At 48.6% G+C, this 13,180-nt stretch overlaps 1 protein-coding gene across 1 annotated transcript; it reads right to left on the bottom strand.

Annotated features, from left to right (window-relative positions):
* Window positions 1-7,340: 7,340 nt before the first annotated feature.
* On the bottom strand, window positions 7,341-9,148 carry LOC132566028 (gastrula zinc finger protein XlCGF57.1-like). Its single transcript, XM_060230681.1, has one exon. The coding sequence runs from the start codon at window positions 9,114-9,116 to the stop codon at window positions 7,341-7,343; it is 1,776 nt and encodes a 591-aa protein (XP_060086664.1). The 5' UTR covers window positions 9,117-9,148.
* Window positions 9,149-13,180: the final 4,032 nt, after the last annotated feature.

The raw sequence follows: 13,180 nt of genomic DNA, 5'->3' as shown, positions 1-13,180 counted from the left end.
TGTTTCCGGCGGCGCGTGCGCGCACCCCCCCCCCCCCCAGTGTCCCTGGCTGGCCTTCAGACATTATGGTCACCCTAGTCTGTGGGGCAACTGGGGTCCTCAGTTCTTGACTGGAGTTTTGCCTGGAAGGCAGCTTTAACTTCGGCTGACTGGAGACTGCCAACCCAAAACTTCCTCCGAGGGATACCTCCTCTCCTGGGTGTGGGTTTAAAGTGAAGACGGAGATTGCAGCGTACAAGACGATGATCCGTATGACATTCTGCACTGGGCATTACTCGGGTGTGTAAGACATCTCGAAGGTCTCTCTGGCGCACCAGAATGTAGTCGATAAGGTGCCAGTGCTTGGACCGTGGGTGCATCCAGGTTGTCTTCAGACTGTTCTTCTGCTGGAAGATAGTGTTGGTGATGGTGAGCTGGTGCTCCATGCAGAATTCTAGCAGGAGGCGCCCGTTGTCATTGCAGTTGCCAATGCCGTGTTTGCCAAGTACTCCTTTCCAGGCTTCCGAGTCTTTACCTACTCTGGCATTGAAGTCGCCAAGGATGATCACCTTGTCCTCTGTAGGGGTCTTCCGTACGAGGTTGCGTAGATCAGCATAGAACTTGTTCTTTTCTGCAGGATCTGCTTGAAGGGTTGGGGCATACACACTGAAAAGTGTTGCATGCTGCTTGTTTTGAAGTGGGAGGTGTGGACATGATGCGATCCGAGTGACCTGTTGGCAGGTTTTCGAGTTTGGAGGCAATGGAGTCCCTGACCATAAAGCCTACGCCAGAAAGGCGGCTCTCAGACTTTGACTTACCTGACCAGTAGAGGGTATAGCCAGCACTGTGTTCTTGAAGACTACCTTCCTCAGGGAAACAGACCTCACTGTGAGCTGCTATGTCAATATTCAACCTGAGAAGTTTGTGGGCAACTAGAGCAGAGCGTCGCTTAGGGCGACCACTGTCTACTGTGTCAAGCATGGTTCTGATGTTCCAACACGCAAGCTTTAGTCTTTGCACACTTTGTGAGGTAGATGCATGCCTTTTCTTTGTTGTTATTTTTTGACCGCAAGTAAGGATGCCCGTTGACCGCAGCTAGCCAACTGGGGGGGGGCGGTGGAGACGAGTTTTGTTTAGGCCACCTCTTCTAGGCCCCTCTCCCTGTGGAGCAAGCAGTGCTGTCCCTAGATAAGGCTGCTTGGTCATTCAGGGTGCTGCCGAAAAATGCTTTCGTCTCCGGGTCAGCATCAGGCGACCAATACCCTGAACCGCCTACATGCAGGATCAGGACTGCGGCTTCCAGTGGCACCTTCCACCTGCCGTTTCGCCCCTTGCCCATCGCTGCAGGACTTGATGTGTTATGGGTTGTGGCTGTGGATATGCCCTTCAGGTCTGCGCAGAGGAATTTTTTAGGTGAAGCGCAGTGTGCGCGGGTACTGGCTCCACCCTTTCACCTGGGGGTCATCTGCCATGGCCCAGTAAGCCAGGACGCCGGCAGCGAGTCCTCCAGGTGGTAGGTGTTACATTAACGTGCTCTATCTGCCCGGGTTTGATGTTAGAGTTTTCCTTCTCTTAGGCTGGCGAGGTTGGTGGGCCCAGCCTGCCCATCCGGTTATACCGCCAGACATTCGGTCGCACCATGACGTAGCAAACTCTGTGAAAAACAGGGGGGACCAACAAGAAGGTGTTGCTACGGATGCAGTAATGCAGGAGAGGCCATTGCAGTGACCATCTGCCAGGCATAGCAAGACAGTGACCGCGCGGCGTTCACTACACCAGGAAAGGAGAGGCTATGTATTGCGCATACACTTTCCCTGGGGGGCAGTATACCCTGAGGGAGCCCACCCCCCCACCCACCCCAGGTCATTGGTAGTACTATAAAAACAATAAGTGGTTGATAAAGATTTAGTGCTGTAGTGAATATGAAAACAGTAATGGTTGGTGCAAATAAACAGAAGCCTTGATGCATTTAGCTAAACAGTTGCCACTCTAATACCAAACTCACTCCTGCTGCCTTCATTCCTGCAGCCTTTCCCAGAGAGAACACACCCTGTCTGCGCTTGGCCCTTTTATGTTCTCCTCCTAGGTCTGACCCCTCTCTGGGCTAGTTTCCTTTCAAAACCTTGCCACCCAATCAGAAGGACAGAAGGGATCCTGGGAGATGTAGGCTTTCTATAGTAATTCCTAGGCAGGCTTCTCTGGAGCCTATAGGCCTTAAAAGGCCCAGGATCATGACGGAACTGGAGGCTCCTTGGCCGTTTTTGAGTTCAGTTTTCAGTTTTTTCAACCTGCTCTCCTCTTCTGATGTTGACAAGGTCCTGGCTGCTGTTAGGCTGACCATGAACTTGCTTGACCCGTGTCTCTGTTGGCTGGTTAAGACTAGGCTTCCCAAATCCCCCGCTTTGCCTGGTGACCCCCGATTTGAAGCCTTCTTCTCCCGCTAGCCAAAACTCTGGAAAGCGGGGGGGGGGGATGGCGGCCCTTCCCACCCAGCCCCGATCTCAGCAACTTTTCCTTGCCCTGCCCTTCCCACCCAGCCCCGATCGCAGCAGCCTTTCTTCAGTTTTCCCAGGCTGCTTCCGGTCCCAATCAGCTGGCTGGCGGGGGAGGGAGGGAGAGAGGGAGCCCCGCCTGCAAAGGACCATATGCCTTTGCACCTCCAGAGGCTTGACTTGAAAGGCTTCCATTTAGGATGGTGTGTCTGTGTGTGTTTCTGTGAAGAAGCTGGCAGCAAATGGTGAGTAGAGAGGCTGATCCGCTGCTTCAGACTGGCCAGAAAGAGGGGGGGGGGGGGGAGAGAGGGAAACGTCTTCATTATTTCCTATGTGATCGATTCTCATAGGGTATAATGGGGAATTGTTCTGGAGGTTTCGGGGGCTCTGGGGGAGCTGTTTTTTGAGGTAGAGGCACCAAATTTTCAATATAGTATCTAGTGCCTCTTCCCAAAGTACCCCCCAAGTTTCAAAACGATTGGACCAGGGGGTCCAATTCTATGAGCCCCAAAAGAAGGTGCCCCTATCCTTCATTATTTCCTATGGAAGGAAGACATTTAAAAAGGTGTGCTGTCCCTTTAAATGTGATGGCCAGAACTCTCTTGGAGTTCAATTATGCTTGTCACACCCTTGTTCCTGGCTCCGCCCCCAGTGTCTCCTGGCTCCACCCCCAAAGTCCCCAGATATTTCTTGAATTGGACTTGGCAACCCTAGTTAAGACCAGCAATGAGGATATGGGACCCTATGAAGGAAATTATCAACCTGTCCATGGGAACATGGGAATTTCTGGAGGACTTCAAGGAAGCAGTGGCCACACTGCTCCTGAAAAAATCATCATTGGATCCATTGCATTACTGCCCAGTTTAAAACTTAGTGTTACTGGGTAAAGTAATTGAAAGAGCGGCAATGGAACAACTTCAGGGCTTTCTGGAGGACACATTGGCACTGGACCCATTCCAGTCAGGTTTCTGCCCTGGCCATGAGACGGATACTGTGTGGGTCACCAGGGCAGTCTCCCCCACTAGGCAAACTAGGTGGTTGCCTAGAGTGCCAGCAGGGTGGGGGCACCAAATTCAGCATTCCCCCCTCCCCTCTAGGATGGTCTACATAGGCAGCTGGATTGAGGCAGTTTGGCACTGCTGTTACTGTTAGATCTCATGGCAGGTGTGACAAAGCAACCGCTTTCATAATCTTCCCTCTAAAACAATCGCCTTGTCTGTTTGCTTCAGTCATCAAAATTTTCCCTCAGAAAATGGCACGATAGGCACAAGTAAAGACTTAAACAAATTTTGTTTATTTAAATACACTGGCAGGGAAGGGAATTGATATACACATAGAGATTTGGAATAGGTAGATAGAATGTTAAACCTAATCACAGAACTGTATCTGAGATTACTGGCTTCCCAAGAGATGGTTTTGCATTTAAATTGGCTTCTTTGAAGGGTCCCAAAGGCTATCAGGGAACTGAGAAGGGAGGTGGACCACTCAAGCTTGCCTCTAAAAACCACTTGCAGACTGATTTTGGGTTCCCTATGGAGATGGCAATCACAAGCCTTGCCTCTGCCTGAAACAGCACCTTTCCTGAAAAGGACCAGATGTTAGTGCTGCTGAGAGTGCAGCAAACTGGTGGGACCAGTGGAGGACTGGCCATTGTGTCAGTTTGCCCGAAGACAAGTGGGCCCTGTAGGCCCCTGATGAAGTGGGCCCCCTTAAAACATTAGACAATATGTTAAAAATGTTAATGACCTTTTAGTAGCTTGAAAATATATTAGAAGTTCCAGTATTATTGTAATGCAACTAAAAATTTTGTTGTATTTAGGGTTGCCAGCCTCCAGGTGGGACCTGGGGATCTCCCGCTTTCACAACTGATCTCCAGCTGGCAGAGATCAGTTCCCCTGGAGAAAATGGAATCTGTATTTACATTTAGTATCTACTGTATACTGCCAGTAATATGTACAATAGATGTACACTGTAATTAATAAAATATATTTATTTTCCAAAAGTTTTAATTGTACCTTTTTTCCACTTATGTATTTTTTAAAAAAATTATTTATTGCTTACAAAAATTAAATGATAGCCTTAAGCCTTATAGTTGGGGGGGCATATGTCTCCTGGCAACCAATATTTTTAGATTCAGTCCGCCACGCCACCAGGTCTGCTGGGTCACTGGGTTGGCCTTTAGCAAGAGGGCTTGGAGCTGAGATTGACAAGGGAACCGCTTCTGACCCTGGAACTGAGGTTGTCTCAATACTCTCTCTCTCTCGGCTTGGCTTCGCGAACGAAGATTTAAGAAGGGTGCAATAGTCCACGTCTGCTGCAGGCTCGCTGGTGGCTGACAAGACCAATGCGGGACAGGCAGGTCCGGCCACAGTGGCTGCAGGGAAAAGTCTGAATACAGTGAGTCAGGAAATGAAGCTCAGGAAGATTAAACATATTGAGTTTGTCCTCTCAGAACTTAACAACAACACATTTCTTTCCACACTGTGATCCCTGTCCTACAAGCTGTTCAGCGCTCCCTGAAGCAGAGCCCTAGGGGATTGCATTCTCCCTGGATTCAGTGGGCAGGGCAAAGTGTCAAGCACACATTTTATTCTCAGTAGAAAGCTATATTGTTTATTATCTTACTGTACTGTTGCATATCAAAGCTATGTAAACTATTCTCTAGTTAGCACCTACTGTAACAAATGTAGAAATACCAGCTTTGAAGATAACACCTCCCAGGGACGATTCCCAGGCTTAAGCCTGAGACCTAGGATGTTTGGAACCACAAAAGATAGCCGGGCCTGCTGGGTCACTGCCCGGGCCTGTGATAGCCGGGCCTGTGAGTGTAGCTTTTCACATGTATATGCAAGAATTCCTTGCGTTCTTTAGTGTCTCTTTGATGTATCCCTTAAAGCCAGCTATCTTGTGTTAAACTGTATCACTTTCAATATGGTCTTACCATGAGCACAATGGATTTACAATAAACCAATACTTTGTTTCAAAATCATCAGTTGATTATCTTGAAGTCTGAATGCTTGACAGTGCTGAAGAAGTCTTTTGTTTATGACCCTGCCTATCACCCCTTCAATATACTCACAAAATCCTTCTCCCTGCAGAAATGAGGTTAATACAGCAGAACTATTTTCCTTCTCAATATGTGATTCTTTGTTTTTCGCATGCAGAGGAGACTGAGACTTTCTGTTATGGGGTGGTTTGCCATTGCCTTCCCCAGTCATCTACACTTTCCCCACAGCAAGCTGGGTACTTATTTTACCGACCTCGGAAGGATGGAAGGCTGAGTCAACCTCAAGCCGGCTACCTGAAAACCCAGCTTCCACCGGGGATTGAACTCAGGTCATGAGCAGAACTTAGGACTGCAGTACACACTCTGCACCACGGGGTTCCTGTGTCAGCCAGCAGGAACCGGTGGCTAAAAAGGCATTTCCCCATTTTTGCACCGCCGCTCTCCCCAGGCTCGTCCCACCCCTTTTTTGCCTCTCTCAGTCTCTCCGCAGCCCCGTTTTTGCCGCCGCTGCTCTTTCTGGGCTCTTCCCTGCCTCTCCTACTCTCCCCGCAGCCCCATTTTCTCCGCTGCTGCTCTCCCCTGCCTCCTCGACTCTCCCTGTGGCCCCATTTTCTCCGCTGCCACTCTCCCCGGGCTCTTCCCTGCCTCCCCCGCTCTCCCCGCAGCCCCATTTTCTCCGCTGCCGCTCTCCCCGGGCTCTTCCCTGCCTTCCTCGCTCTCCCTGCGGCCCCATTTTCGCTGCTGCCACTCTCCCTGGGCTCTTCCCTGCCTCCGCTCTCCCTGCAGCCCCTTTTTTCCCAGTGCCACTCTCCCCGGGCTCTTCCCTGCCTCCCCCACTCTCCCCGTGGCCCCATTTTTGCTGCTGACGCTCCCCCTAGGCTTTTCCCACTCTCAAGAGCGTGAGAGCGAGTGAACTGGGGCCGGGCAGCTGGCCGCTGGAAAAAGCAGCCAAGCCTCCATGGCTCCCCCACCCAAAATTTTATGCCCTGGGCCCCCCCCACTCAGAAATTTCTGGCTATGGGACTGAGCCTGCAGGAAAAGCAGCCCCCAGCTCCCCCCAGGAGTTAAAGTGTTGGCTGGCCTGGCACTGCCAGATGCAGAAGAGGGACTAAGGAGCTGCTGAAGGGCAAGTAAGCCTAATGGAGCCAGCTTGCCTGGCTGGCTTTCTCACTTTTTTTTGCTGTAGGCAATCTGGATTTCTGCTTGGGGGGAAAGTGTCTTGTGCTCACTGCCCACCACTCAACCAGAGCCCAGATGGAGTTTTGCAATGGCTTCCCTTTCCTCCCCGCCGAAAGTGCCTTGCAAGCCCGGTCAGCACGGAAGCAGTTTTCTCTCGCACCAGAGATGGATTTCCCATGGGGCGGGGCTGGCAGATGGAGAGGAGGCGGGGAAGACGGACAAAAATTGAAACAACAGGGAGGGGTCAGGTGAAGAGGGATGCTGACGATCAGAGAAGCAACAACGAGGGAGGGAGGGGGCGCGTGAAGTGGGGGTTAGTGATGGGGAAAAGGCAAGGCAGGTAAGCTGATGGGAAGGGGCCGATGGAGGAAGAGGCAAACTAGCCACGGGGGGGGGGGGGGACTGGGGGGGGGAGAAGCTGGCCCAGAGCCCCTAAAGGAATGGGGGCCCCTAGGCAAATGACTCATTTGCCTAATTGTTAATCCGGCCCTGCCAAAGACTCAGCATTCAAAAGGCTTCTCCCCTGTGTGGATTCGTAGTTGACTTTGAAGACTGCTTCTGTGATTGAATCTCTTCCCACACTCTGAGCATTCAAAAGGCTTCTCCTCTATGTGGGTTTGTAGATGAATTTGAAGATGGCCACTGTAGCTGAATCTCTTACCACACTCTGAGCATTCAAAAGGCTACTCTCCTGTGTGGGTTCTTAGATGACTATGAAGATTTCCACTCCGACTGAATCTCTTCCCACACACTGAACATTGGAAAGGCTTCTCCCCTGTATGCGTTCTTAGATGTTTTTGAAGACTGCTACTGTCCCTGAATTTCTTCCCACACTCTGAGCATTCAAAAGGCTTCTCCCCTGTGTGAGTTCTCTGATGTTGATGAAGGTGGCTACTGCGGCTGAATCTCTTCCCACACTCTGAGCACTCAAAAGGCTTTTCCCCTGTGTGGGTCCTTAGATGACATTGAAGACTGCCGTTCTGACTGAATTTCTTTCCACACTCTGAGCATTCAAAAGGCTTCTCCCCTGTGTGAGTTCTTTGATGTTGTTGAAGACTGCCACTGCGGCAAAATCTCTTCCCACACTCTGAGCATTCAAAAGGCTTCTCCCCTGTGTGGGTTCGTAGATGACCATAAAGACTGCTACTCTCACTGAATCTCTTCCCACACTTTGAGCATTCAAAAGGCTTCTCCCCTGTGTGGGTTCTTTGATGATGCTGAAGAGTGCTACTGTGACTGAATCTCTTCCCACACTCTGAGCATTCAAAAGGCTTCTCCCCTGTGTGAGTTCTTTGATGTCGTTGAAGACTGCCACTGCGGCAAAATCTCTTCCCACACTCTGAGCATTCAAAAGGCTTCTCCCCTGTGTGGGTTCGTAGATGACCATAAAGACTGCTACTCTCACTGAATCTCTTCCCACACTTTGAGCATTCAAAAGGCTTCTCCCCTGTGTGGGTTCTTTGATGATGCTGAAGAGTGCTACTGTGACTGAATCTCTTCCCACACTCTGAGCATTCAAAAGGCTTCTCCCCTGTGTGGGTTCTGAAATGACTTTGAAGACTGGCACTCTGACTGAATCTCTTTCCACACTCTGTGCATTCAAAAGGCTTCTCCCCAGTATGGATTCTTAGATGTTTTTGAAGACTGCTACTATCGCTGAATCTCTTTTCACACTCTGAGCATTCAAAAGGCTTCTCCCCTGTGTGGGTTCTTAGATGACTTTGAACACTGCTACTCTGACTGAATCTCTTCCCACACCTTGAGCACTCAAAAGGCTTCTCCCCTGTGTGAGTTCTTAGATGACTCTGAAGATGGCCATTGTGACTGAATCTCTTCCCACACTCTGAGCATTCAAAAGGCTTCTCTCCTATGTGGGTTCTTATATGTCTTTGAAGAGTGCCGCTGTGAGTAAATCTTTTCCCACACTCTGAGCACTCAAAAGGCTTCTCTCCTGTGTGAGTTCTTTGATGATGTTGAAGATGGCCACTCCAACTGAATCTCTTCCCACACTCAGAACATTCAAAAGGCTTCTCACCTGTGTGGGTTTGTAGATGACTTTGCAGATTGCCATTGTGACTGAATCTCCTTCCACACTCTGAGCATTGAAAAGGCTTCTCCCCTGTGTGCGTTCTTAGATGAATTTTAAGATTGCTACTGTGACTGAAGCTCTTCCCACACTCTGAGCATTCAAAAGGCTTCTCCCCTGTGTGAGTTCTTAGATGCTGTTGAAGAGTGCTACGGTGACTGAATCTCTCCCTGCACTCTGAGCATTCATAGGGCTTCTCCTCTGTGTGGATCCTTTGGTGCACAAGGAGTTGTGATTTGTATCTGAAGTACTTTCCACACCGAAAGCATTTACATGCCTTCATTATACTGTGCTTTGAAAAATGTATATTATATTGGGTTGGATCTGAGAATTTCATTCCACACTCCAAGCACTTGTATGTTTCCTTCAACATGTGAATTACTTCTTGAAAATCCCCACCTTGGCAAGGAATAGATGTAACCCTTTTCATCATCCTGCACCTAACTCTCTGTCTCTGAGGCCTGCTTGGAATCCTGACGTTTCCTCTCACACCTTCATTCTTGACTACATCTGGTGAGCAATGATGCAGTTCCTCATCCTTCTCATTCCTCTGATTATCTCCTGCTGGAATAAAGAGAGAGATCTCCTGTTAGAATCTACACATGGAGGTATGATGTGCTCCTGGATTTTTTATCCACACTCCAAATATTTCAGTGCCTTCCTCCTACTGTTGTACACCGAAGTCTACAAGAATACCTATAGACTTTGAAAGTACATTAAGCTTCCTGCATCAGAGACATTTGGTTGGGACTCTTACTATTTTTATGGTTTCCCACGTGTGTGACCTCTTTGATGTGAAGTAAGGGCTGTTTTATGATGGAAGTGGTTTCTGTACTCCAAGAAATTATATAATTGCCCTCCTAAGGGAATTAGTGTCTGTGAAAAAGTGTTCATTCTGACTGAAGGCCTTTGCAAATTCCACACTTTCATTTCCCTTTTCTCTGCAGTGCATTCTCTGGTTCACACTGAGTCCTTTCTCCTTCTTTTGTCAACTGACCTTTCTTCATGGACTGGGGTTTCAGAAGGACCCCCTTTTTGAGAAGGAATGGGCTTATCCTTCCTCTTACCTGCATGGCTTTCCTCCTGCCTCTGAGGTCCATCTCCAAAACTTTCTTTGGCATCTTCATTCTTCACTATTTCCAAGGAGAACCTCTGGTATTCCCCAGCTGTCTCCTCTACATCCGCTGCTGGAATGAAGAAAGCGTTTCAATCAGCATCCATGCAAGAAGCCAAGCCACCAGTCAGACACTCCTTGCTCTTGAGTCTGCATTTCTTTTATATGATCTTCCTTCCTACCAAACTGAGCCACTGGTCACACCTTGCCATAGAGCTGTTTTTACATTCTGCCCATCCCCCCTCTCCTCAAACATACTTTAAGGGGGAAACTGGCAAAGAATGATTCCCTCACTGTTCCCAGTTGACTTGCTGTGCAGCTCTTGTGACTCTCTGCTCTACAGAATTAAATACAAGCAATTATCATGATATGCAGTACTGTGACTACACTGAGAGTTTCTTTCTAGTTGTGAAGAGAGCCAGGAGGAGCTGGGTTTCAGCCTTCCCCAGATACATGTTTTTTGTGGATCTAACCATGATCTAAGTAAGTGAACCCCACACTTCAGAGGGGGACCCCATGGTTTTTGGAAGAGATGTCATTTGTTAAGGGGGCAAGTGATGACCAATGAGAGAACCAGCCCTGCAGTGTAGGGCCACCTTTCTCAAGCTCGAAAGCATTTTCTTGCTATTTCTGAGCCATACTCTACCAGGGGTGTCAAACGTGCAGCCCAGGGGCTAAATCAGGCCTCCAGAAGGCTCCTATCAGGCCCACAAACAAGTCTGCCTCTCTCTCTTTCTTCCTCTGCATCACAGTTTGTTTTACCAGGCTTGCTCAATTGCACAAGAGCTACAGAGCAAAAGTGACCAGCACATGCAACGGCTTATCTATAAAAGCTCTCAATGCCCAGCCGTTTAATGTTTTCCCCTGGGTCTTAAGTATAAAGCATTGACCCTGAGATTTCAGCGACTTATATACACACTCCTGAACAGCATTCTCAAGATTGCTACAGCACAGACACTGTTTCCAGATTTTGATGCAATAATTCAGAGCAACAGGTGTGAGCTATCAGAGACAGTTAAATAAACAAAATATTGCAGAAGTGCTAATCTTTTAAGCATGTTTTATTTAAAGGTGTTTTTTGTTAAAAAAAAAATCTTCACTTGTGCTTGTCTGTGTCTTTTAAAAGTTTATGTCTCCACTACCTAGCATTACATTTTTTACACACATGGCCCAGCCCAACAAGGTCTCATTTATGTCAGATCTGACTCTCATAACAAATGAGTTCAACACCCTTCCTCTACTTGCTAGCTGGGCATATTGTCTAATGTGCAGCGATTTCTGAATCATCCAGGTGGTTCTGCCTTTTGTAGAAGCACCAAGTCAGCAGGTCTCTCTTATTGTCAGCAAGAGATAGCCAGAAAACTGGCTTATGGGGTCTCAGGGTCATTAACTTGTTATAGTAGAGTAAGAGCCTCTGGAAGCCCATCCCAGAGGAACATGCAGTGCTGAAAAGTCCAGATAAGGCCTCAGAAGAGTCTGTCCTGTTCCGTCTTTCCAAAACATCTGTTAACATGCAGGGAACTTGCACCAAATGTGCATGTTCAGCATGACCAGGGTTATGTAATGTGAACATGGGGAAGCTAGTTTGGCAGACCCTTAGAGCAGTACAGGGGTGTCATTGTAGTCAACCCTCTTCCTTGGGGACGGGGGAGATGGTGCTGGCTGGCTTTGGAGAAACCCAGGCATTGGGGTGTGCTGAGTGGACGGGTATACCTGGCTTTTCTGTGTCTGTGTGTTTTTCCATGACAGATGCTTTCCTGCTTCAAGGGGGTGGAAAGGACTTCTTAGCCTTTGGGAAGGAGTTGGTTACTTGCCGCTGAAGAAGATGGGAGGTTGATACAGTATTTCCTCTATCATTTTATGGATCAACCAACTGTGCTTCAACTGAGAACCTGTTTCTAACTGGGTTATCGAACCTCTTCATTAGCACACAATTCCACCCTCTTGGGGAGAGGAGTGATCTACCTCACGACAACAGAGGTGGTTGTGTGGTTTGACTTAAGCCAGTTCCCCCTGGGTTGCAGTGTTAACTGGTGGGACTACTTGCTGCAAACACCCCTGCAAGGTAGAACAGCTCCAAAGAAACCACTCAGACCCATCTCCAACTCATAGGAAGGCCTGAAGGCATCCACGTGAAGAATGAAGGAAAGGGCTGATGTGCCTTTGGCCTCATCTAGCAGGGTTGTTCTTAGGTAAACCCCCCATTCCCTGGAATAGCTAGTATTTAAAGCTAGCGTGGCCACTCAATAGCCACAAATCAGCTCAGCCCCAGAAGGAGCTTCTGAGCCTCCAGATTCCAGGCCCAAGAAGGCCTCTCTCCTCAGTCAACATACTTGGTAATTTTACCAAACAAAGCACAGCTTAGAAGTAAAGAGGAAAGGTCCCATGGATATTCCTTGCTCATTCCCTTGACATAACTGTAGAGGATACCCACTTGCTGCCAGTTCACTTGGGAAGGAAATAATCTCTTGAGATCTTCTGGAAAAACTCTCTAGCCATTCTTCAGATGCAAGGCCCTTGTCTATCCCAAACATAGGATCTTTTACATTCCTGGCTTCTTTGAGGGACAGAGGAAGAGGGAGGGAAGGAAAGAGAAGATAGATCATTTTTATATAGGGAAGGAGAGAAATCCAAGAAAGAGCAAATTTCGTCTGGAAAGACAGAACCGTGGTCAAGGTCAAAGCCCACAAGGCTAGTCACTCTAAGGGGGATGGATCTTTTTCAGGTTACAGTCAGAGTGGATGGCCTCTTTACAAGGGATGTTGTAAAGGCTGACAACTGAGAAATTAGGATCTGGTCCTGCCAGAGTCTTTCAGAGGGCCGCTCAAGTCTGCCTTGTCCTTGGGTGATGGCTATAATACTGGCCTCAGCTATCCCTGGATCAGTGGAGTGGCTTGTATCGCTCTACCTGGCCATGCTGAACATCACATTCATGGCAACCCGAACTTCTCGAGACACCCAGTGGTGGCCAATTAGCTGCCCTGGCCTCACAAGCATATATTGCTGTTGATTCATGCATCATTCCAATGGCAGCAATTCACACCTTTAGCACCTATGAAAGATCCTTACCCAGAAAAGCCACACTTTCATAGTTCTCCAGCATGACTTCCCTGTAGAGATCTTTTTGGCCCAGATCCAGCAGGCCCCACTCTGCCACGGTGAAATACACGGCCACTTCCTCAAAGGAAAATGGAGACTGAAAGAAAAAGCAGATTCCCCCATCACAGATCATGCCAGGCAGAGACCTGACACTCTTGACAGAGTAGTTTGTGAGAGTGCAGGATGGAGAGCTTAGTAGGTGTAGAGGCAGTGCTGTTCAGAGC

Source organism: Heteronotia binoei, chromosome 2 (assembly GCF_032191835.1).
Source record: "Heteronotia binoei isolate CCM8104 ecotype False Entrance Well chromosome 2, APGP_CSIRO_Hbin_v1, whole genome shotgun sequence".
Taxonomy (NCBI): domain Eukaryota; kingdom Metazoa; phylum Chordata; class Lepidosauria; order Squamata; family Gekkonidae; genus Heteronotia; species Heteronotia binoei.
Note: the sequence above shows the minus strand (reverse complement) of the source record. Positions and strands in the feature narration are given on the sequence as shown.

What these genes read in the sequence shown, in the direction of transcription:
- LOC132566028 (XM_060230681.1), bottom strand. Translation starts at nt 9,116, where the DNA reads ATGTTGAAGGAAACATACAAGTGCTTGGAGTGTGGAATGAAATTCTCA.